Here is a 23,671-nt window from a genome sequence, read left to right as displayed (position 1 = left end):
CTTGTGCCAGGCTATGTGCACCTTGAGGCCACGTGAAGTGTCGTACGCCCGCTGGTAGGTCACGGGGCAGACCCAGGTGCCACGGGTCGACTGACTGAGATGACCGAGATGACTGGCTGATGCACCACCTGTGCCCCCTACTGTGCCAACTTGCTGTGCTTTAGCCACCCGGCGCTCCGCTCGTTGTTGTGAGCGTCGCTCCTCCGCCCTCCGTTGTTGTTGGAGGGCGACTGCCTCCAACTGCCCAGTAGCGTCCTTCACGAGCCTCCTCCACAGAGGCCGATCTTGACACCGCTGGTACCAGTCATCGGCAAGTTCACTCGGCTCCACGTCCTCCTGTACCACGTCACTCCATCTCTTCTCAAGCCCCTGCCGCGCCCGTTTAGCCCCCTCGATCCGGCCGAACAAAAGCTGTTTAGGCATGCGGTGGCTGGGCATGCGGTGGCTGGGCATGCGGGCTACATGACCCAGCCAACGCAGCCTTGCCTGCCAGAGGAGCTCACCGATGGGACTTTGCCCAGATCTTTCAGAAGTACACACACACCAATACACACACAGCAGTGCCCACACAGCAGTACACACACGAGTACACAAACTTAGCAGTGCACACACGATGCACCCATAGCCCAGCCTCAGGCGATGTGAAGAAACGCGAAACGATTGTTTTGTATTGTACCAGTTACAGCTCCCCGCGCTCCGTAGCTCCTTTTCAGAAGCGACGTGTCCATCACAAACGACAGCAGCTCAATCAAGTGGCTGATACCATCGTCATCATCATCATCACGTGGACATTTATAGCAGCAGCCAAATACTCTAAACACATGGAGATAGTGATAGGTTTTTGCCCTTTCATCTGGTCCAACACCAATTGAGACTAGGCTCTAAGAAAAACTGTCTCGGGTGTGGACCAATCAACTTCAAGGACAGTGCATATCATTATCATCATCAGAGTTGTTTTCTTTTTGTTTGCATTTTGACTGCTTGTGTTGTGGTTATTGCAAACATGATGCCTTGTATAAAGGTGTCAGTTTTTGTACCAGTTGAAAGGGTAAAAACCTATCACTATATTTTGCCACTGGTAAAGGAGATGTCTCATAGTGTAAACACATGGAGATACATAGAGACCCATACTCAGAGACACATAGAGACCCACAGAGACCCATACTCATAGAGACCCAGAGAGACTCAGATACCCATGGGGACCCACATAGACCCACACTCAGAGACCAATGCTCAAATGAAACTTTGCTTATTGTTACCAGGTGAGGCCCCGCTAAGCGGTGAAGCTCGTTTATCAGAAGCGAAGTGTCCATCACAAATCATAGCAGCTCAACCACGTGACTGATATCGTCATCATCGTCACGTGGGCATTGAGAGCATGAATGTGGAGGGAAAACCCGGAGGACCTGGAGAAGAATCCACGCAGCGATCACCGCGGGGAGAGAGACACAGACTCCAAATATACAGCAGCAGCAGTAGCAGGCATTGCCAGGGTCCGGCATTGAACCCACGCCTCCTGCGTGCCAGGCGAGGGAGATTACATCTGACGATGTCTACGTCTCTCTATGTCTATTTGTGTCTCGTGCAAGATGTTGGTTTTGGGGTTTTCCCCGCCACACTTCCCTATGATGTTTACTGACAAACACAGTGACTTTACCGAAAGAGCCAAAGAATGTGAATTGCTGCAGTCACGAAAGCTCTTTGTCAAGAGTCATATCTGCATCTTTAGAACAACAACAGACGTCGTGGGTTTCACAATGGCGGTGTCACGGACACGCTGAGTCAGGATCCTGGGTTCACGACCTGCGCCAAAGCGTCTCTCACCTTTGAAGGTTCACAATGGCCTTGAAAGAAGTTCCACAAAGATAAAGATCCCCCGCATAGCCTTAACAGACTGTTGGGGCAAGTGCTGTTAGCGAGCAGCACCTATGAAGGCCGGAACGGTACACGAGGGGGTGGGTGGCCAGCACCACGCCCGGCCGCCTTTGTCTCCCCAATGGCGATGTTTACACACCGCACCAGGTACTCATTTGAGGCTGAGTGGACCTAGGGGAGGCCCATCACCGGTTCAGATAATCGTCACTGGTGTTGGCCGCTAGTGGGAATCTAAACCGGTTCTCCAGGTTCGTAGCGCAATTTAGCGCTAACCGCTACACTACCGCTCCCCACACCCACACACACCCGTACACACACACTGACACGTACACACACACGTGAAGTGTCGAACGTCCGCTGGCAGGAGGTCACGGGGCAGACCCAGCAGGTGCCACGGGTCGACTGACCGAGATGACCGAGATGACTGGCTGATGCACCACCTGTGCCCCCTACTGTACCAACTTGCTGTGCTTTAGCCACCCGGCGCTCCGCTCGTTGTTGTGAGCGTCGCTCCTCCGCCCTCCGTTGTTGCTGGAGGGCGACTGCCTCCAACTGCCCAGTAGCGTCCTTCACGAGCCTCCTCCACTGAGGCCGATCTTGACACCGCTGGTACCAGTCATCGGCAAGTCCACTCAACTCCACGTCCTCCTGTACCACATCACTCCATCTCTTTTCTAGCCCCTGCCGCGCCTGTTTAGCCCCCTCGATCCGGCCGAACAAAAGCTGTTTCGGCATGCGGGTGGCTGGGCATGCGTGCTACATGACCAACACATACACGTACACACACTATTCAGAGGCACGTCATTCAAAATGCTCAGGTGGTGGGATGCTGCAGGGGTCAGATCACTGACGCAGCAACCGCGGAGTTCCTGGAATTGATTCTAGATTTGAAGCTTTCGTGACTGCAAGATTCATACTCTTAGTTTTTTCCGGTAAAGTCACGTAGGTAGAAAATTGAAATTGAAATTAATAAAAAATAAAATAATACAAAATCACGACGTTTCGGAGGCAACACAAGTCTCTGTCATCAGGTGGGACCGTCACAGCCAGATTTGCTGTATCAAGAATTGCATTCCAGATGTGAGCCCTGTAAGGGGTTGGAGCTCGTGATTGACACAGAGACCCATTGACACACACACAGACCCAATGACATACACAGAGACCCATAGACTCACACAGAGACCCATAGACACACACAGAGACCCATAGACACACACAGCGACCCATAGACACAACAACAACAACAACAACCGCCATTCGCCACTAAGTGGCGGTGACGTCACCACGATGCTTGTGCCAGGCCAAGTGCACCTTGAGGTGCCCATAGACACACACACAGACACACAGAGACACACAGAGACCCATTGATATACACAGAGATCCATAGACACACACAGAGACCCACAGACATACACAGAGACCCATAGACACACACACAGAAACCCACAGACATACACAGATACCCATAGACACACACAGAGACCCACAGACACACACAGAGACCCACAGACATACACAGATACCCATAGACACACACAGAGACCCACAGACACACACAGAGACCCATAGACACACACAGAGACCCATTGACATACACAGAGACCCATAGACACACACAGAGACACACAGACATACACAGAGACCCATACACACACACAGGGACCCTTAGACACAGAGACCTATAGACACACAGAGACCCATAGACACACACAGAGACACACAGACATACACAGAGACCCATACACACACACAGGGACCCTTAGACACAGGAGACCCATACACATACAGAGACCCATAGACACACACAGAGACCTACTGATTCACACGGAGACTCATACACATACAGAGACCCATAGACGCCAGTCGGTAATACGATCTCGCTCCACTTGGCACGGATTGGTGATAGCATCTTCTCCAGAAGGATCTAGACGTGAACTAAACACAAAACTAAACTACAGTATTGTTATTCTAGCAGGTAAGGCCCGCTGGGCTACGTATCTCATTTTCTAGAAGCGACCTGGCCACAAATGATAGCTCAACGAAGTGGCGTATCATCATCATCATCATCACGTGGAAAGGTCTATCAGCAAATGCTGATTATAAATGTGGAGGGAAAAACCGGAGGACCCGGAGTCAAATCCATGAGACCACGGGGAAAACACGCAAACTCCAAATATACAATAGGCGTCAGGGTTAGGATCAAACCCACGACCTCCTGTATATCAGGCGAGGTGGTTAACATCTTCTTATCATGGTAATAAGGTCGGGATCGAAACCACGACCTCCTGTATACCAGGCGAGGTAGTTCACATCTCCTAGCCACCGTAGCGTTAGGGCCGGCATTGAACCCACGACCTCCTGTATCCTAGGCGAGGTAGTTAACATCTCCTAACCATCATGGTGATAGGGTCGGGATCGAAACCATGACCTCCTGCATACCAGGCGAGGTAGTTAACATCTCCTAGCCACCGTGGCGTTAGCACTGGGATCGAACCCCTCACCTCCTGCATACCAGGCGAGGTAGTTAACATCTCCTAGCCACCGTGGCGCCGCTAATACGACCGTCATCAGTGTAACGTTCTTTCCCCGTGGCCCTACTGGATCATCTGTGAAACAGAGCTTCATAGCTCATCGGATTCCTCCAGTAATCAATAAATAAATTCTGATTCTGAGATTCTGATTTATCCGCAGGAACGGTGGTCACTGACAGCGTGGGGGTTGGGAATGGCTCGGAGTCCGGAGCGCAGCGCCAAGGAACAGCACCACGTGAGTTCAATGCCATCACGACCATCACCACCATCATCACCATTATCACCACCATCATCACCATTATCACCACCATCATTATCACCACCACCATCATCACCATCATCACCATCGTCACAACCACTATCACCATCACAACCATCATCATCATCACCACCATCACAACCACTACCATCATCATGACCATCATGACCATCAACACCATCACCACTTTCATCATCATTATCACCATCATCATTATCACCACCACCACCATCATCATCACTTTCATGATCACCATCATCATTATCACCGTGATCATCACCACCATCACCACAATCATCATTATTACCATTATCATCACCACCACCACAACCACCATCATCTTCATCACCACCATCATCATCACCACAACCACCATCATCTTCATCACCACCATCACCAGTTAACTATTATCTGGGCAGTGACAATAACTATGGACCGCCTGAGAAAGCTAATTTCGTGATCTAACAAAAGTGATGCTCAACCAAGAACCGGAGTAGCATTAAATAACCGTTTAATTTTTCGTAAAAGTAATCAACTATTTAACTACAAAAACGTGACATCTACCTAACAGTCTCTCTCATTAACCTGACAAAACGATCGTAACTAACTACAACTCTTGATTTAAAGCTGTCGTGACTGCAGGGATTCATATTCTTGGTTCTTTCGGTAAAGTCACGTCGAAGGTAAATAATAAAATAAGAAAAAATATAAAACAATATAATTCTGACGACGTTTCGACTGCAACACAAGCAATCATCATCAGGTGTGAATCCACAGCAAAAAAAAATTGCTGTGGATTTCACACCTGATGATGATTGCTGATGATGATTGCTTGTGTTGCAGTCGAAACGTCGTGAGAATTGTATTGTTTAATATTTAATTATTTTAATTATTTTATTATTATTATTATTATTATTTCCCTTCTACGTGACTTTACCGAAAGAACCAAAGAGTATATTGACACCTGTTTTATTTCCAGAAAGAGTAAAACCTATTGTTATATCACAACCTATTGTTATATTACAACCTATTGTTATATCACAACCTATTGTTATATCACAACTCGTTTCGCCTGACCTGAATGCCAGATTCACAAGGCCGGTCAGCACAGTGAACGCACAAAATCCCCGTCACATCAACGTCGGTGCAGCACCTTGATTCTCACTCGGAGAATGACGAAACAATAACGGGCCCGACTGCTATGCGACATGAACTCTCTGTAGCAGAATAGATGTGAACGTACTGCCCTCTCCTGCCTGAGTCGTGACATAGCCAACACTATTCTGACGATCATCATAATCACCGTGGCAAGGCCGTAGCCATGGAGTCAACATTGGGGGGGACCAAATCTTCCAGGGGGTCTGGCCCCCTCCCTCCAGAAAAAAAAAAATCTAAATTTGAAAACTCATTTCCTGCCATTTTCTGCCTAAAATATAAAAAAAATCACTAACACATGGGATGGACTTTGTATTTATTTTTTACAATAATGTCTAATGGTGTATTGTATCTTCTTGGTTCTTTCGGTAAAGTCACGTAGAAGGGAAGTAATAAAATAATACATAATAAAACATAATAAAATAGTGATAATTATTTTATTATGTTTCATTTTTTATTATTTTATTATTTCCCTTCTACGTGACTTTACCGAAAGAACCAAGAAGATGAATCCCTGCAGTCACCAAAGCTTTAAATCGAAAGGTGTATTGTATTACAATGCTCTGTTTTTACTTATTTACCTTTTCTTGTTTCATTGTATGTAATGGCAGAGATTAGCGATTCATAACTTACAACCATAACCACAATCATGTTAACAGATATTGTTTAGCAAATTGTTGTTTTTATTTACATAGCATCGCAATTATTATTTTTAAAAATATTTTTATAGAAATATATTGGGGGGGACATTTTGAGCATATTTGATTATTGGGGGGGGGTGTCCTCCCCAATATAGATTATATTTACGGCCTTGCACCGTTGTCACCACCACCATCATCATCATTATCACCATCATCACCATCATCACCATCATCATCATCACCATCATCATTACCACCATCATCATCACCACCACCATCATCATCACCACCATCATCATCATCATCACCATCATCATCATCACCATCATCATCACCACCACCATCATCATCATCACCATCATCATTACCACCATCATCATCACCACCACCATCATCATCACCACCACCACCATCATCATCACCACCATCGTCATTATCACCACCATCACCATCATCACCACCATCATCATCACCATCATCATCACCACCACCACCATCATCATCACCATCATCATCACCACCATCATCATCACCACCACCATCATCATCACCACCATCATCATCACCACCATCATCATTATCACCACCATCGTCATCATCACCACCACCATCGTCATTATCACCACCATCATCATCACCACCATCATCATCACCACCACCATCATCATCACCACCACCACCATCATCACCACCATCGTCAATATCACCACCATCATCATCACCACCACCATCATCGCTAGTTAACTATTATCTGGGCAGTGACAATAACTATCGAACACCGGGAAACGAATGATTAATACATCAATACATAACAATCAAAAGAAAGCTGATTTAGTGATTTTTTACTTAAAACTTTCGTGACGTTTCGATCGCGACACAAGCGGTCTTCATCAGGCGACAAGAAAATCGTCCCGACTCAAATGCGACATGAACTCTGTAGCAGAATAGATGGGGACGTACTGCCCTCTACTGCCTGAGTCGTGACATAGCTAACACGGTGGCGCGTAGCCTCGTACAGTAATATCATCTTCTTGGTTCTTTCGGTAAAGTCACGTAGAATGGAAATAATAAAATAATAAAAATAAAACATAATAAAATAATTCTCACGACGTTTCGGCCACAACGCAAGCAGCCGTCCTCAGGTGGAGAACAGGTCTGTCGAGAAGACAGTCTGAATGGCACGCCCCAGGCTTGGAGCGACTATTTAAGCTGGGATGGAGGGGGAAGAGCGCCTTGACAAAATAATTTGCATATCAAGAGGAATTTAGCATATTTATGGGAAATGCAGATATGCGATTAGTACTACTTGTGAAATGCGTAGGAGGTTTGGCGGGGGGTTTAAAGTCATTATGCCCGTGCATTATGCAGGATTAGCAGCATCAAAGGGAGGGGATAGAGGTAACATTATTAAAGGGAAGGAATGTTAATAGTATGTAGCTGCAGTAACAGTTATATCGTCAAGGCTCGATTATTGCAACTCACTACTCTACGGGATGTCTGGAAAAACATTTGCAAATTGCAGCGTGTACAAACTCTCTGGCATGTGTCGTGACGGGCACTGCAAGATGGGGCCGTGTACATCGAGTGCTCACCAAGCTGCATTGGCTTCCGGTTGCAGAAATTATCAGAGCCATATCTGTTTGCATGTTCACCACAAGTACTGTGTGGTCAATGCAACACTTAATTTCTTGAAAAAGGTTTCTATTTGGTGTTTTAACATCTGAACACTCCTCCTGTTTTATTGCCAAAAAGTTTAACACCTATTCTCATTTTCCATACGCGATGTACTAATGTGGGCGCTGTGTGTTGTTGTTTCTCTAGAATTTATGGTCATCACCCCAGAGAAAATGAACGCCGTTGCAGACAGCACGATTTTCCTGCCCTGCTCCTACACCTGTACAATCAGCGGCGTTACTCACACGCTGGTGGAGTGGTTGAGGATCATTAATGGGCGTGAAGAAAGGGTGAGTTATAAATCTCTATATCATAGTAAGACATCTAAATACGGGAAAACCTTGCCCAACGCGGATTTTTCGAACGCGTCGGTTTGTCGGAACACGGTGGGTGATCCATAATACAGGTTGTTTTGGGTTAGATCGCGTAAATATATAAATGTGTCGTTAAACCCGTCACCACCCGACACAGGCAATAGTAAGGGTTGTCACGTAAACAGAACGTGCCAATTCGTCACTAATACAGCACTAACCGGTGTGTTGGAGAGCAAAGCCACAACATTTACAAAATGAGTACGACGTTTCACCAGTAATTACAACTAGCTTCATCAGGCGGCAGCCAGATTTGTGGAGAAATCCTCCCGTTTCGTTCCTTAAATAGAGGCGTAGATGTGATGGCATCACTTGTGAGCACTTGTTGAGTGATGTGGGGAGGGGGGATTCATTAATGTTTATGAATGAGAATGGGTATCCACTGCCGGTTGGATTATTTATATGGCAATCAACGTAATCTCTGCATCTTTTGAGGAACGCCAGTGAAGACAACAACTTCATCCGCTTGATTCGGAGTTTCTCCAATTATCTGGTTTGAAGAAAAGTATCCTCCCCATAGAGGTTAGTCAGTTTAACACGCAGACTTTCGCGACCAACATCATCGTGATTGCCGTGGTTTTGTGTTGAGGTGATATTGAAAACCAAAAAGTGTACCCACACAGCAAGAAGAATACAACGTCATGATGCAGTCATTGATGAGAAGGAGACTGGCACTATTTGGACACATCTGTAGGATAGACAACAACATGAAAATTGAAAGTGATGTCGTTCAGAAAAATGGAAGGAACCGGAAAGGGAGGAAGACCTCATGGAGAATGGCTTGACGACGACATAATAAGAGTTTGGTGCCAGAAAGACGTGGCCACTCCTTGAGCAGATTGGCACAAGACAGAGGGGAAGTGGAAACGAATGACAAAATGTGCAGTGGACACCTTTCGGGCCATCTGCCTGTCGATCGCGATGATGATGGCACACAAGACATGGAGAGCGACCCAGCATCTGTTAGTACAATAACAATGGCAGAAATTGTGCAGCATTAGTTATAGCAAAGAGGGAGGAAGTGATCATTTAGGACCCAGAAAGGCAACCAGAGTTTTCCAACGAGGTCTGTTACTTTTTCGAACGCGGTTTTGCCCAACCCGGCATTTCCCAGGAATGTTTGGCGAGGTCTGCGTGCACTGAGCTAAGGGGGTGCGGTGCCCCAGTGTACTATTAGTGAACACCGATTTCATTGCCAGAAAAGGGTAAAACCTATTCTTATTTTGAATACTTTTGTAGGGGACTAATGTAGAGAAACGTTAAGGGTTCAAGAAATAGAACAGGTTGTGATAAATTAGTGCAGGTGGCTGGATGTCTAAACATGCAGGGAGGACGTTATTAACCAGGTAAAGTCAAAACTCGCTGTGATGCTTCCATCCTTCCTGCCGTTTGGCTGTTATCTCCGACTCTCTGACTTGCATTGCCCTGTCGGATGCCTTTGCATTAAAGGGCTGGGGTCTCACTAACATGGCCACTTCTGCTCCTTGAGCCTCGACGTATCGTTGGTTCTTGCTGTGTTGTGGGCTGTGTGTCTCACTGGCATGGCCACTTCTGCTCCTTGAGCCTCGACGTATCGTTGGTTCTTGCTGTGTTGTGGGCTGTGTGTCTCACTGGCATGGCCACTTCTGCTCCTTGAGCCTCGATGTATCGTTGGTTCTTGCTGTGTTGTGGGCTGTGTGTCTCACTGACATGGCCACTGTCGTGGTGGTTCTCTTGCGTTGACGCTCTTGCCTCGTGGAGGCCACTCTTCGATCTCACATTAACATCACGCTAATCTCTCACACTAACATAGCCACGTCCGTACCCTCGTCGAGGAGGACACTCTCCTATCTTACAGTTACACGCTAATTTCTCACATAAACATCACTAGCCCCGCCAACTTCTTTATGACCCTTGGGCTACACCCATTTCGAACCTTTTAAAACAGTCTGCCTCAGCAGCAGACTACGATTTCTCACCTGACGACGGACGCTTGTGTTGCACCCGAAACGTCGTGATGGATTTTATTTTATACCTACGTGATTTGCCGAAAGAACCAACGAGTATCTATAGAAGTAACTGCACACATTGGGGTGGGCGGGGGAGAAGAGGACATCACGCTGCTCTGTAGCTTCCTCAGCCTGTGCTTCTGCAGTAACTGTGCAGTCTCTGGCTTGTCTTGAAGCACGCTGCCCTGCGGTTTTCTCAGCTCGTGCTGCTGAGGCACCTTCGTTGTTTGTTAGATGTTGGGACAGCCGCTGCTTCTCCACTGTTTGCTTTGCGCGCCACAGCGACACTCTCTTTGTGTTTGTTTTCGTCTTGGAGAGGCTTGATTTTTTTATTTTGGCATTTTTAACCCGAAGAAGAACCTCCCGTCGTCGCTCAGCAAGTTTGTTTGCATTGCTAGGGGTAACCGCGAGTCGCGTTCTGTGAATGTGCAGATGCATGCTTTGGCGCACACTCAAAGTTATCATTATGATCAGCGTACTTTATTACAAAGTGTAATTTTCCTAGTTTAGATTGGACCAAGAGCAAAAACAAATAGCACTGCACCAGATTGGGTTAAATGATGAAGTTACCGTGCTGCTGCTCTATTTAAGACCGGGAACAAGTGGATGGCTTCACCGTTCTGGCAAATTGCCCGATGATGCTGGATGCAATTACCAGCGAAACGTCGAACTCAAATTGTAAATGATGTTGATTCACTCTTCAACACACCGGTGGGCTAAAGTAGTGAACTATTTGTCTTTGTAAACGTGAGACAATTTTTACTGTTTGGCCGTGTCGGGTGGTGGAGGGTTACAACACCTTTATAAATAACGCGATCTAACCCAAAACCCTTTATAATGAACAAATAGCAAGTGTTTGTCAAATGGCTTAGTTTGTTGTATTTGTGTACTTTGTTAAAAGCATTACAAGAATAGGTGTACACAGACAAAAAATGGCTTTTATAGGTAAGATGTTTTGTTTGCATGTTTTGCAACAAATACGTGTGGTCAATGCAGACTTGATTCCTTGCAAAAGGTATCTATTTGGTGTTTGAACATCTTAACACCTCATGTTCTATTGCCAGAAAGTGTAAACCATTTTTCTATTTTTCATACTTTGATACTGGCAAAAAGGTCCCATAGATTTTACAAATTATTTCAATAAATATATATAATTTTCCATATTCATAGTACATAATGGTAATTTATCTCGATCATTAGAGTATATTAAAAACAAAATTGTACAAATGAAATAAACAAATACATCACTGGAACCATGTACATGCAGTCATCGACTTACGAACATCAAACTTACGAACGGGTCACAGGAACAAGGACTGCCCTATAGTGTGCTACAGCTACTGCTGTATTTGTATCTGCTCACGTTAATTATATGACTCTATGCATACGTAGCCCGTGGTGAAGGGTGGGTGGGTGATCTAAAACCCATCTCAAAATACTCTCTCCCAGGGTTATATTGATATAAATTTTGGTAGACAATGCAATTAGCATGCATGTGCTGGTAGACTGTTTTATATGTACAAATTGTATGATGTCATAACGTCCTGTACATATGACCGCCGATGTATAGCTCGTATCCAGGTCTCTTGTATGTATGTATGTAGAACTTCTTTCGCACGATACGTAGCCAACCGTGCTAACTCTACATCTTACCACCTCCTGTATTGTGATTTCGGTAAAAGGCATCCAACAGATGTTAGAGCCATTTTTATTCATTTTGGGTGCGAACTCCGGTTATCTTTGCAGTGGCTTTTGGCTGGCCATCGAACAAAGATGGTCACCGCATCGCGCGCTTTCACATGCGCTCCTGCGGCCATCTGGAACGCTCTGCCTTATGATATTAGGAAGCCACTGGAGCTACGCACTTTTAAATCATCATCTAGATTGACAAACTCGTTTCTTTAAAAGTGCTGTTTGTGTTTAGTTTGTTGTCCTTCCCCAGCACCTCCGATTAGCACGGCTGCCTATGTACTGTGCCAAGGAAGTTCAACATACATACAACATACATACATCTTTGATCTGTGCATGCTCTCGCTTTGTTGACCACAGATTTATCTATTCCCCAATGGAAATAGCAGCTTCCAGCCTTTACAGGCGTCCTGGGTGGGTGATGTGTCCAAGTGTGACGCCTCCATCACCGTCAAAGACATCAAGATCCACGACTCTGGGCAATATCGCTGTGAGGTCACGGTGTATCCACAATACATGGAAGGCATTGGGTATCTACAGCTGAATGTCAACAGTCCATCAGGTTTGTGTTATTTCCTTCAAACGTCGACTATATTACCACCCACAACTACATAATCTATCCTATAGACCTGATGTAGAACTCAACATCTACACTTTAGAGCCATGGGCCCAGTGCCACGGTGAACTGGCTTAAACCCCTGGCTACGATCTCATAACCACCAATGTACATCAGAACCTTTGACTGCTCCTCACCGACATTTACGCAGTCTTAAAACCACGTTGGATAGGAGGTGACTCAGAGGTCAGAGTGCTGAGCTCGCGCCACTCAGAATCATGGGTTCAAGTCCAGACATTTGTCTGTGAGCTAACCGAGACCTAAAGTCGAGTCAGTTGATGGACTAAGCCCACTCCATCTGCAATTCTGCACTTAATTGACGAAATTAAAACTCTGAGAATTAAAACGCATCTAGTTGATTGTCATGCGATAAGCGCTGTTCTATGTGGAAGAGCAATTTGTGAAAGTCCTGCTCCCAACTCTGTGGACCAGCAGAGGTCGCTTGAAGGAATCTCAGTCAGCTCTGTGATATCTGCTCTGCGGATTGTTCTCTAGCAAGACACGTTGCACCACTCTGTGAGAAATCCCAATTAATGTTTTTATTAATGACGAGACACGGGAATAAAATTTGGTAAAAAAAATATATAGACGAAACCCTTCCCCAACGTGGCTTCATCTAACACGTGTTTTGTCTCTCGACGGTTGTGGCTGATGAGGTTTGTTTTCCATAACACAGGGGTGGGATTTTGTTGATACGCAGTTTGACGCTGCTAACATTTTTGTATCTGCATAAAAATGTAGTGCCTTGAGAGGGCTGCGTCCGTTGGAATGTGTGAATTAACTGTGAGAACGATGTATTTACCGTGTATGTCTGTGTACGTGTGGGTATGTTTTTTTGTGTGATAACGTAATGCACTCAAAACGCACAGCAGCAGCACAACGTAAATGTTCACACATTACCGCATGAATCTAGTTATTGAGAACGTTAGCCATACGGATGACTCGATGGTGAATCATTAATGTTCAAGTGACAATGTTAGTGGCGAGCGTAGGGTGTGAGTGCTGTGGTTCGGGAAGAATGGAGACGGGGGTTTGTGTTGCGTTGAAATTGACAAAGAGTGTACACACACACACACAGGACATGAGAACGACTCAGCATCCTTTTCGATTTAAAGCTTTCGTGACTGCAGGGATTCATCTTCTTGGTTCTACGTGACTTTACCGAAATAACCAAGAAGACTCAGCATCCGTTAGTACAATAACGAGTGTGGGCATCTTGTAGTATTAGTTAAACAAAGAGGGAGGGGGTGATCATTTCGAAGGCAGGAAGGCAACCCGAATTTTCCCATGAAGTCTGTTTTTTGTCGAAAAAGTTGTGCCCAACATGGAATTTTCCAGGAACGTAACCCCCCGCGTTCGTCGAGGTCTGCCTGTTCTGTACTTTCAAACGCATTGTTACTGACAAATGTTTCGAGTTTATACATTTATATTATATAAGACAAAATATATACTAATGTGGGCGTTGTGTGTGGTTTTCCTAGAACTCGTGGTTGTGACCCCAGATAAAATTAACGCCATGGCAGGCGCTACATTTCTGCTGCCCTGCTCCTACGCCTGTACAGTCAGCGGCGTTACCCACACGCTGGTGGAGTGGTTCAGGACCATCGACGGGCTTGAAGAGAGGGTGAGTTACTCCACTGTCCGTTCTGTGCGCCATTTGCCGCTAAATTGCAGCAAGCGCAAGCGTGGAATCATAGTCTTGTTCGTTAACTTGGTCACATGACCCTTGAGCATTTACAATATGCAACGCAGATGAACAGGTTTGGTATTTTCTATACAGATCGAGGGCCCCTCGTCACGTGACTGGGCGGGGGCATGGGCCAGCCATTTTAAAAACAGTCTCCACGTGAAGCTCCTTAGTCAACAGTTAATCCAGCCCAGTTGCAAGCCCTGGAGACAAATTTTATGCTGAAATAATATAACGCATCTGATCTGTGTGTTGCTTTCACCTTTACTGACCACAGCTTTATAAATACCCCTATGGAGAGAGCGGCCACTGGCCTTTACAGGCCACCTGGGTGGGTGATGTGGCCAAGTGCGACGCCTCCATCACCGTCAGTGACATCCTGACCAACGACTCTGGGCGATATCGCTGTGAGGTCTCGGTGTATCCACAAAATATCCAAGACATTGGGTATCTACAGCTGAACATCCACCCACAAACAGGTTTGTTTCACGTCCTTCATAGGTCTGTCCTACCACTCACTACTCCCATCATCTGTCATGTAGCCCAGCCCTAGCACTCAATGTCCACGCGACAAAGTCACGTTTTGCCTTTCGTGTTTGGTTTGTTTTCTTTCCCCCGCACCTCCGCGGTTGGCTACGTACGATGTGAAAACAGTTCAACACGAATACGTACATGTGACAGAGCCGTGCACCTAGAACCATGGTCATCTGGGTTCAACTCCTGCCTGTGAATCTTCACTTTCATTGTTCAATTAGCAAACAATCCGGATGTCAAGTCCCATGAGTTTGTCATCTTAGCCTGGTCACCTGGGCACCCTTGTAAATAAATGTTCCTTCTCAACGGATTATCCAGGTGAAATTATTCAATAAATAATAACAGTACTACGCAAATATCATAACATTGTATTCGGTTATCAGACGTTGCACTTAATTTGCCTAATTCCAAGCGATATAATCCCAAAAACCTATATTATGGATGATATTGGTCGCGAAAGCCTCCGTGTTAAACATTACTCTAATTTGCAATGCATCATCGGAAAATAATCGTCCCTGCCGTGTGGATCCAAAATATATAGCAGCCAAATGCTCTAAACGGATCTTTCTAAATATGGAGGGGAAACCCGGAGGACCCAGAGAAAAATCCATGCAACCACGGGGAGAGTAAACACGCAAACTCCAAACAGCCAGCAGGCGTCAGGATCGGGATCGAACCCACGACCCCCTGTATACCAGGCGAGGTCGTTAACATCCCACCACCTCGGCTCCACTTGAAGGGAACTCAGAGGTAGCTCTAAGCCATCCACTTCTGTGGACCGTTCTCTAACATGCAGCGTTGCACTTTAGCACACAAACACACAAAACATACGTGCTAACGTGCAACGCAAGAGATGCTTCGTCTAACGGAAAGTATTTGCCCCATCTCTCTCTCTGTCCTAATTGTCATCACTGCGTTGTGAGACCAGCACCTCCACCTCCTCCTCCAGAGGTTCATTCCCTCTGCTCATGTGACCATTGTGGGTTTGTCCACAGACCTGGCCGTTGTCACCCCGGATGCAAAGGATGCCACAGTAGGCAGCACGGCTCTCCTGTCCTGCTCTTACACCTGCAAGATCACAGATATTAGACACACGCTGGTGGAGTGGTTCAGGACCATAGACGGACACGATGAGAAGGTGCGTCACTGTCACACTTGCACACGATTACTTACACCCTCCTGCTCGCAATGATGATTACATGTTCTTTATTAACGCCCGTTCGTGCTCATTTATTTCAATGGAGGTCACCCCCTCTCCTTTGCTGGTTCTATTGTTAACTTTTACGTTTTTCAGACACCAGAATAGTATTGTGTCTTCAGATACAATAATCTCAAATTATCTCTGTTCTCTCTACTCGAAAGAAGAGTCATTTCCTAAACTGTAGGCTTATTATATATTTATATGTTATAATTAAATGTTATTTACGTATTATGTCAGTTTTCAGAATATGAGCACGTGTATTATGTGGACACACAGTTATGCCCTGGCGTGTTCTGACGTTTGCCATCAAGGTGTACAAGGCGTACTACAGAAAGAGAAGCCTCAGGCCATTGCAGGTGACTTGGGTGGGTGATGAGTCCACGTGTAATGCCTCCATCACCATCAGCAACATCCAGACCCACGACGCTGGGCGATATCGCTGTGAGGTCACGGTTTATCGATACGACAAGCCAAGCATGCAAGACATCGGGTATCTGCAGCTGGATGTTCACAATGAACCAGGTGTGCATGATGTCCTCCCTGGATCTATTTAACACACATTACTTTATCATTCTTGCTCAACGAGAATGCTAATTCTCTTTATTGTCCAGATTTACCACTAAAATACACTCTGTGGCACAGCCATAAAGGGTCTTTGTTATTCTTCACAGATATCACATCCTGTAGTATAAGAAACTCGACTATTTGCTGAGTTGTCTACATGAGCCAATGACATTGTAAGTTCCTGTCTGTCCCTGTGTGTGTCCCATGAGATTGTTGTCCTCTTGTGGGATGTTGAAAAATAGCTTCTTAGCTCAGGAAATAAGCTTCTGATTCGGATTCCCTTCAAGTGCCGATGTAGGAGCTGCAAGCCGATTTACAGCGTCAACAGGAAACCGGCACAGCGATGATTGACGTCTCCTGGCTGTCCATGACACCATTTGGCGTTATTGTCTGCAGCTGCCGAAGTTGGCTAAATATCATCAAAAGCTGTTCTACCATTCACCTAATGAACACGATGCTCAGCAACCGTGCGTTGAGGGTGAACACCTCGCGGTGAACACAGCCGCGAGAGACTCATGAACAATGGCCTCCATCTAGGCTCGGTATTATAGCACCGTCACTATGTAACATTCACAGGCAGGCCTCGCCGGACGCTGGGGGTTATGTTCCTAGAAAATGAGGTTTTAGGAAAAACGGTGTTCGACAAAAAATAGACATTGTGGGAAAACTAGGGTTGCCTTTCTGGGCTCGAAATGATCACCCCTCCCTCTGTGTTCCTAATTCTACGAGATTTCTGCCCTTGTTATTTTACTAAACGATGCCGAGTCACTCTCAATTTCTTGCGTGTGCACACTCCTTGACATAAAACCCCCGTCTCATTCCCGCACCGCAGAACTCGCGTCCAATGCTCTCCCCTGACAATGATTTCCCAGCCTGACGCTCGCCCCCGACTCTGTCACTGATTCGCCGTCTAAAGTCCTCAATGACTTCATGGCGAGATGCTTGCGGCACTGTGTGAACATTCCTATTGCATCGTTGTGCATGTTGAGTGTGTTACTTTTTCAAACCAAAAAAAACATGCATGGTAATTAAATCGTTCATTCAGTCGGTTCATTCACACCTTCCAATGGAGGCAGAACCCTCACGGAACTATTTTTCGACAAGGAGATGAGAGTCTTCGCAGCGTCAAGCCGAAACACCACCCCTGTGATCCGGAAAACAGGCCTCATTAGGTGCACCGCGTAGAGCCAGAACGCGCGTTCGATAAAGCCACGGCGCGTCTGCTCTTCCTGAAAACCAGGAGGAGCAAACACTGCGGAGCACAGAAACCAGGATGGTGTGAAGGATCTCAGTGGATCACGGGACTTAATCGGTCAGAACTGAAGATCTGGGGAAGGAGGCGGGAGTGGCGGTGCTCATCTCACTCGAGCGGAGAGAGGGAGTCGGCTCACACGGCTGGGGCTGCCTTAGCAATAGAGGAGGGGGCAACCGCAAGGGCGATGGACGTGGAGGCACCAGGGCAGAGACAGAGGGGCAGGTCTAGAGCGAGGGGAGTAGAAGTGGCGAACGCGGCGGATTCGAGGGACTGTGGAGTCGACGCGGAGGTGTCCCAAGGCAGCAACGAGCAGAGCAGGAGGCGCTGCAGGGCAGAGACCGCACGAGAGGAGGGGGGCATGGCAGGGAGAGGAAGAAGACGTTGACTGTGTGCATCTCTTGGGTGTTCACGTGTTGCTATGTCGTCTGTGTTTGTGTTTAATAGAACCGACAAAGACAACACCCACACCAAGCCCAACCCCAACCTCAGCTCCACCTCCACCTCCGATACCTGTAGTTTGGATCGCCCTTGGAGTCATTGCTGCTCTGGTTGCTGTTGCTGGAGTTGGTTTTTACTTCAGGGGGAGGAAGATGAGACCACGTCAGCCAAGAGAGCCAGAAGCCCCGTGAGTATCGACCGCACTTGCACCAGGACCTCACAGTGAGTGATAGAACACGGCTCACAATGGCCACGCCAGAGACCCTGAGCCGGCCCTCTCCAAGGGCCTGAGTTTGACTCCAGCTCCCTGCCTGCTCGTGACTCAGAGCTGTGCTCAGTGGAGCCTGTGTGAGCTCCTGGCAGCTGGGACCCCTGAGTTAGACTCCCAGCCGTGGCTGCTGTCAGTGACAGGGGCTCTATATGAGTGGGGGTGGTGATGTGAGACTGCGTCAGTCATAGGAGATGGTGAACTCAATGGGCTCTCACGTGGTTAAATAACACACATCACAAGAGACAATGTTCTCAATGGGCTTCAACGTGGATAAATAAAGGATGTATTTCACATCATGGTCAGTGATTGCTATGATTAGTGGTTCCATGCGGGTGTCAGGCAGGTGTGAGTCGTGGGCTAGACTCCCAGCTGTGGTAGTGACACAGGCTGCATGTGAGTGATGGGGATGTGTGATTGACGCGTGTCCACTTTTCTCTCAACAGGCCTCAAGAAATGCAGCCAATGAATCCAGTTGGATAAGATGAGGTGAGAGCGAGAGAGACAGGAAGCAGGATACACTCTCATCAGGGTCATTCTTCCTGTGTGTGTGTGTGCACTGCGCTAAGAACCAGTGACCTGGGTTCAATTCCCTAACCTCGGTGTGTTGTGTAAACGCCAGCACTGCTGAGACAAAGGCGGCCGGGCGTGGTGCTGGCCACATCACCCTCTCGAGGTGTTACTCGCTAACAGCGATCACAGGACTGGATCGGTATGAACTGGAGAGCTGGGGAAGGAGGCGGGAGTGGCGGTGCTCATCTCACTCGAGCGGAGAGAGGGAGTCGGCTCACACGGCTGGGGCTGCCTTAGCAATAGAGGAGGGGGCAACCGCGAGGGCGATGGACGTGGAGACACCAGGGCAGAGCCAGAGGGGCAGGCCGAGAGCGAGGGGAGTAGAAGTGGCGAACGCAGCGGATTCGAGGGACTGTGGAGTCGACGCGGAGGTGGCTTAAGGCAGCAACGAGCAGAGCAGGAGGAGCTGCAGGAGAACCGATTCAAGAGCCGAATGGCTCACAGGGCTATACCTAATAAATTAACTTGAACTTGAGAGGAGGGGGGCATGGCAGTAAGAGGAAGAAGACGTTGACTGTGTGCATCTCTTGGGTGTTCACATGTTGCTGTGTCGTCTGCGTTTGTGTTTAATAGAACCGACAGACGCAACACCCACACCAAGCCCAGCTTCACCTCCAGCTCCATCAACTGCAGCTGGCATCGTCCTTGGAGTCATTGCTGCTCTGGGTGCTGTTGCTGGCGTTGTTTCTTACTGCAGGAAGAATATTTACAAGTTGATTCCTCGTCCCGTGATTTGACGCCGATTGGTGAATTATATACTTAAAACAAAAGAAAATTGGGTATTTTTACATTAGAGTACAGCAAACTCTTGCCTCTCGCGGGTTTAGCTATTGCGGTTTTGCAGTCTCGTGCCAAGTCTATGGAGGTACAGAGTTCGCTGATCGTGCCCCTATGGCTGGACCATTCGCGGTTGATCACGAGATTTCTGTACGCGTCGTAACTGCACCGCTCTCGATGCTGCTGCTGCTGCCGCGGAAGAACATGTGGTGCCATCTTGTCTCCATCTAATCTCCATCTTTTATCTGTCTTGTCTCCATCTTATCTCCATCCGGTCTCCATCTTATCTCCATCTTGTCTCTAGTCTCCCGTCTCTTATCTCAAGCGGCCCATTGCGGGTCCCGGGTCACGTGGTGTTTCCAGCCTCGAGTGAGCAGCAGTGAGTTTCAGCCGCCCGCCATTTTTCTTTCTATCGTGCGTTAGGAACTGTGAACCAAACCCCATTTTTCCCATTTGTCTTTGAGTTTGGGGAAGGCGGATTTTCCGATTGCGGCTTTTTACCAAGAACGTAACCCCGGCGATGGGCAAGGGTTTGCTGGATACTAAATGCTAAATCGATGCACCTCTATTCTATATTTGAAAGGCATAATGCACTTTATATATATACAGTATTGTATGCGCAAATTAAGCCTATATTGAATTTGATTCGAATATGATATATACTACTCGCCGAATGATTGATCTCTTCTATTAATATGGCAATGCGAGGCCATGAACGAGTATATCTTTAAAAATTGTAATGATTGAGTGTTACTCTGGAAAAATCGTGATAACCCACATGCCTCCGTACATGTTTTTCAGCAAAACCCAACAACGTAGATTCCAAAGCCAACACAACGATGCTGAGTTTTTTTGGGTTAATGGCAAGAATGTTGACATAGAACCCAGAAACAAACACGGGTCATTGTGATGGCGACAATGACAACTGACCTCTATTGGCAGGAACTGCAGGCATACCACTTAGAACAACTCTGTTTACAAAAAACGCATCTTGAGCACTATACGAGGTTTGCCTGTATACAGCAGTCCCTCGGTTAACAGTGACATTGGTTAACGGTTTTTCGATTAACATTTTGCCACCCATAGGACCTCATAGTTTAGACTAATGTTAACGTTGTGATTAACGGTACGTTTACGTTACGCACGCAGGCGCCGATTTCAGCCAACCCGAGCACTCTTAAGTGGGCTGAGCCACGCCCTCAGCCAATCAACGACGTGCAGCGATGAGCGTTGAGACCTCCACTGGCTTCGTTTACATTATAACGTTTTCTGTTTTGGCAGTGGAAACAGCTCTGTTGCAGACTCAGTGATTTTTACTTATTTTTTAACTCAAAAGTGAATTCGATTAGCAGTTATTTTAGTAAACAGTAGTTTTTGTGGAACGGGACGAAACGTTAATGGAAGGACTACTTTTATATCTTTTTTTAAATCAAGCCAAGTTCATTGCCTGATGAAGGTCCCATTAGTTTGAGCAACAACGTCGTCTCTTCAGCCACTGAAAAGCCGGAATCCACCACGGTGGTTATGAGATGTTAACTACCTCGCCTACTATCCCAACCCTGAGGTCTGATGTTCATTTGGAGTTTGCGTGTCTCTCGCTGCGATCGTGTGGATTTTTCTCCTGGTCCATTTTACTTCCACATTTAGAATCAACACACGGACAGAGTATTTGGCAGCTTTACCTTTCCACTCAATAAGCCACTTTGTTAAGTTACCATTTGGAGCCTGGTCACATGAAACAAGCTACATACACTAACTCAGTAGGCCTTATCTGGACATTCCACGTTATAACGGTTCTGCGAAAAGCGCTCCGGAATGGAAGAACTTCATTATATCATGTGAACACCGGCGCGTTCAGCGATGACTCAACGAAACAACACTGACCGCAATATCTATTTGAATGGTAACGGTCTCGTCGGATTGCTGGAGGGTAAACGACTCGAATGTTGATGCGATGCAACCACCACGAGGCCCAAACCTAAAAACAAATGTGGTATAAAACATACCCCGTGCGAGCGTCCCCGGAACACTGGAACATTGGAGTTAGTGGTTTGCGTTGTGTCCGCTGCGACGGTCGCACAGTGAACTGGAATCTGCACTCCATTCGCTTGGTCTGCCTGTTCGTGTGGACAATGATATTTTGGCGGTTATCAGGTTAAAATAAGAGGTGTAATCATTTTTTATAATTGCAGGAGAGAGACCACGCAGAATTAGTGGTCTCTCTTGCAAGGTGTATGGGGTTATACAACGATTGGATTTTCGTGCAATAGTATTCAGTGCTTAGCCCTGCAGGCAGTTTTAAGTGAACCTGTATAAGTGCAATGTCTTCCTAACGTCACTGCTGGTGGCAGGGCCTCCACGAGAGGGATCTCGAGACAGCCCCTCTTAGAGTGCATCAGAACCTCTATCTACATCTTACAGGAGCGCCACAGTGGTGAGATGTTAACTACCTCGCCCGGTATAAAGGAGGTCGTGGGTTCGATTCCAATCCTGACGCCTGCTGTATATTTGGAGTTTGTGTGTGTCTCTCTCGCCGTGGTTTTTTCCTTCACTTAGAAATGTGTGTTTAGAGTGTTTGGCTGCAATGAATTTCCACGCGATGATCAGCCACTTGGTTGAGTTATCATTTGTGGTCAGGTCGCTTCTGAACAAGGTCTATACAGCTCATTGAGAGATCTGCACACGAATCCTCAATCCCGTTCCTCTCTTAAAGCCTCAGCTCTTCTCCATTGCCCATTCTCTTCCCTCACCCCTACGGTCAGTCCCGTCCCTCCCCTATAGCCCTTTCGTGACCCCCCCCCCCCCACGTGCCCTCTGGTACGAACACTCAAATCTCGGACCTTGCACTGCCCTTGCCATCTAAACCACCCTAATTGTGTTACTGCTTTAAAACGACGTAAAGCACCTTGAGTTGAGGCGCTCCATTAATACAGGGAGGAGCAATGTTCCACACTGCCCACCAGGGATTATTTAGCTGTCTGTCTGTCGTACATAAGTAAATATATAATACACACAGCTCTTTGATTGGTGGAGACCTTACAAACAGCTCTTTGATTGGTGGAGACCTACTGCCGGGTACGGAGAGGGGAGGTGCCTAAGGGAGGAGGGTCAGGGGAGGGGCCTAAGGAAGGGGGGAGTCAGGAGATGGGCCTGAGGGGGGGGGGGGTTCAGGGGAGGGGCCTGAGGGGGGGTCAGCAGAGGGGCCTGAGGGAGGGGGGGTCAGGGGAGGGGCCTGAGGATATGGGGGGGGGTGGTCAGGGGAGGGGCCTAAAGGAAAGGGGGTCAGGGGAGGGGCCTAAGGGGGGAGGGGCCTAAGGGAGGGGGGGGGCGATAGTTCAGGGGGCTGTCTGCCTGGCTACCTAAAGTCACGTGATCTTGTATACATACAGGTAGGAACAACAGATTCCACACTGCCCACCAGGGATTATTTGTCTGTCTGTCGTGCACGCATGCGCTGTCCAACCAAGTTCCTACCTGCCCACTCCGAAGGAACGTGTTACAAGTAACGCGTCTAAACTTGGTGCTAAAAACTCGGTTTCCTACGTCGTGAGGTGGAATGGTGATGGGGATGTTGC

The 23,671-nt window shown here is 47.1% G+C and overlaps 1 protein-coding gene across 2 annotated transcripts in view; it reads left to right on the top strand.

The window, feature by feature from the left end:
- Nucleotides 1-23,170, top strand: part of LOC133339187 (uncharacterized) — a 28,633-nt gene extending 5,463 nt beyond the window's left edge. For both annotated transcript variants that reach the window (XM_061547339.1, XM_061547338.1), the window contains 10 exons: nt 4,567-4,641; nt 8,283-8,425; nt 12,544-12,745; nt 14,281-14,423; nt 14,764-14,965; nt 16,016-16,158; nt 16,533-16,743; nt 18,485-18,665; nt 19,193-19,235; nt 19,893-23,170. In XM_061547339.1, coding sequence (XP_061403323.1) covers nt 8,288-8,425; nt 12,544-12,745; nt 14,281-14,423; nt 14,764-14,965; nt 16,016-16,158; nt 16,533-16,743; nt 18,485-18,665; nt 19,193-19,229 — 1,257 coding nt within the window. In that variant the 5' untranslated portion in view covers nt 4,567-4,641; nt 8,283-8,287 and the 3' untranslated portion in view covers nt 19,230-19,235; nt 19,893-23,170. The remainder of the gene's footprint in view (nt 1-4,566; nt 4,642-8,282; nt 8,426-12,543; nt 12,746-14,280; nt 14,424-14,763; nt 14,966-16,015; nt 16,159-16,532; nt 16,744-18,484; nt 18,666-19,192; nt 19,236-19,892) is intronic.
- The last annotated feature ends 501 nt before the right edge of the window (nt 23,171-23,671 follow it).

This window comes from Lethenteron reissneri, unplaced genomic scaffold, assembly GCF_015708825.2.
Source record: "Lethenteron reissneri isolate LAM-NWPU_2019-01 unplaced genomic scaffold, ASM1570882v1 scaffold_1643, whole genome shotgun sequence".
Classification (NCBI taxonomy): domain Eukaryota; kingdom Metazoa; phylum Chordata; class Hyperoartia; order Petromyzontiformes; family Petromyzontidae; genus Lethenteron; species Lethenteron reissneri.
This window is presented reverse-complemented; position numbering and strand designations above follow the sequence as displayed.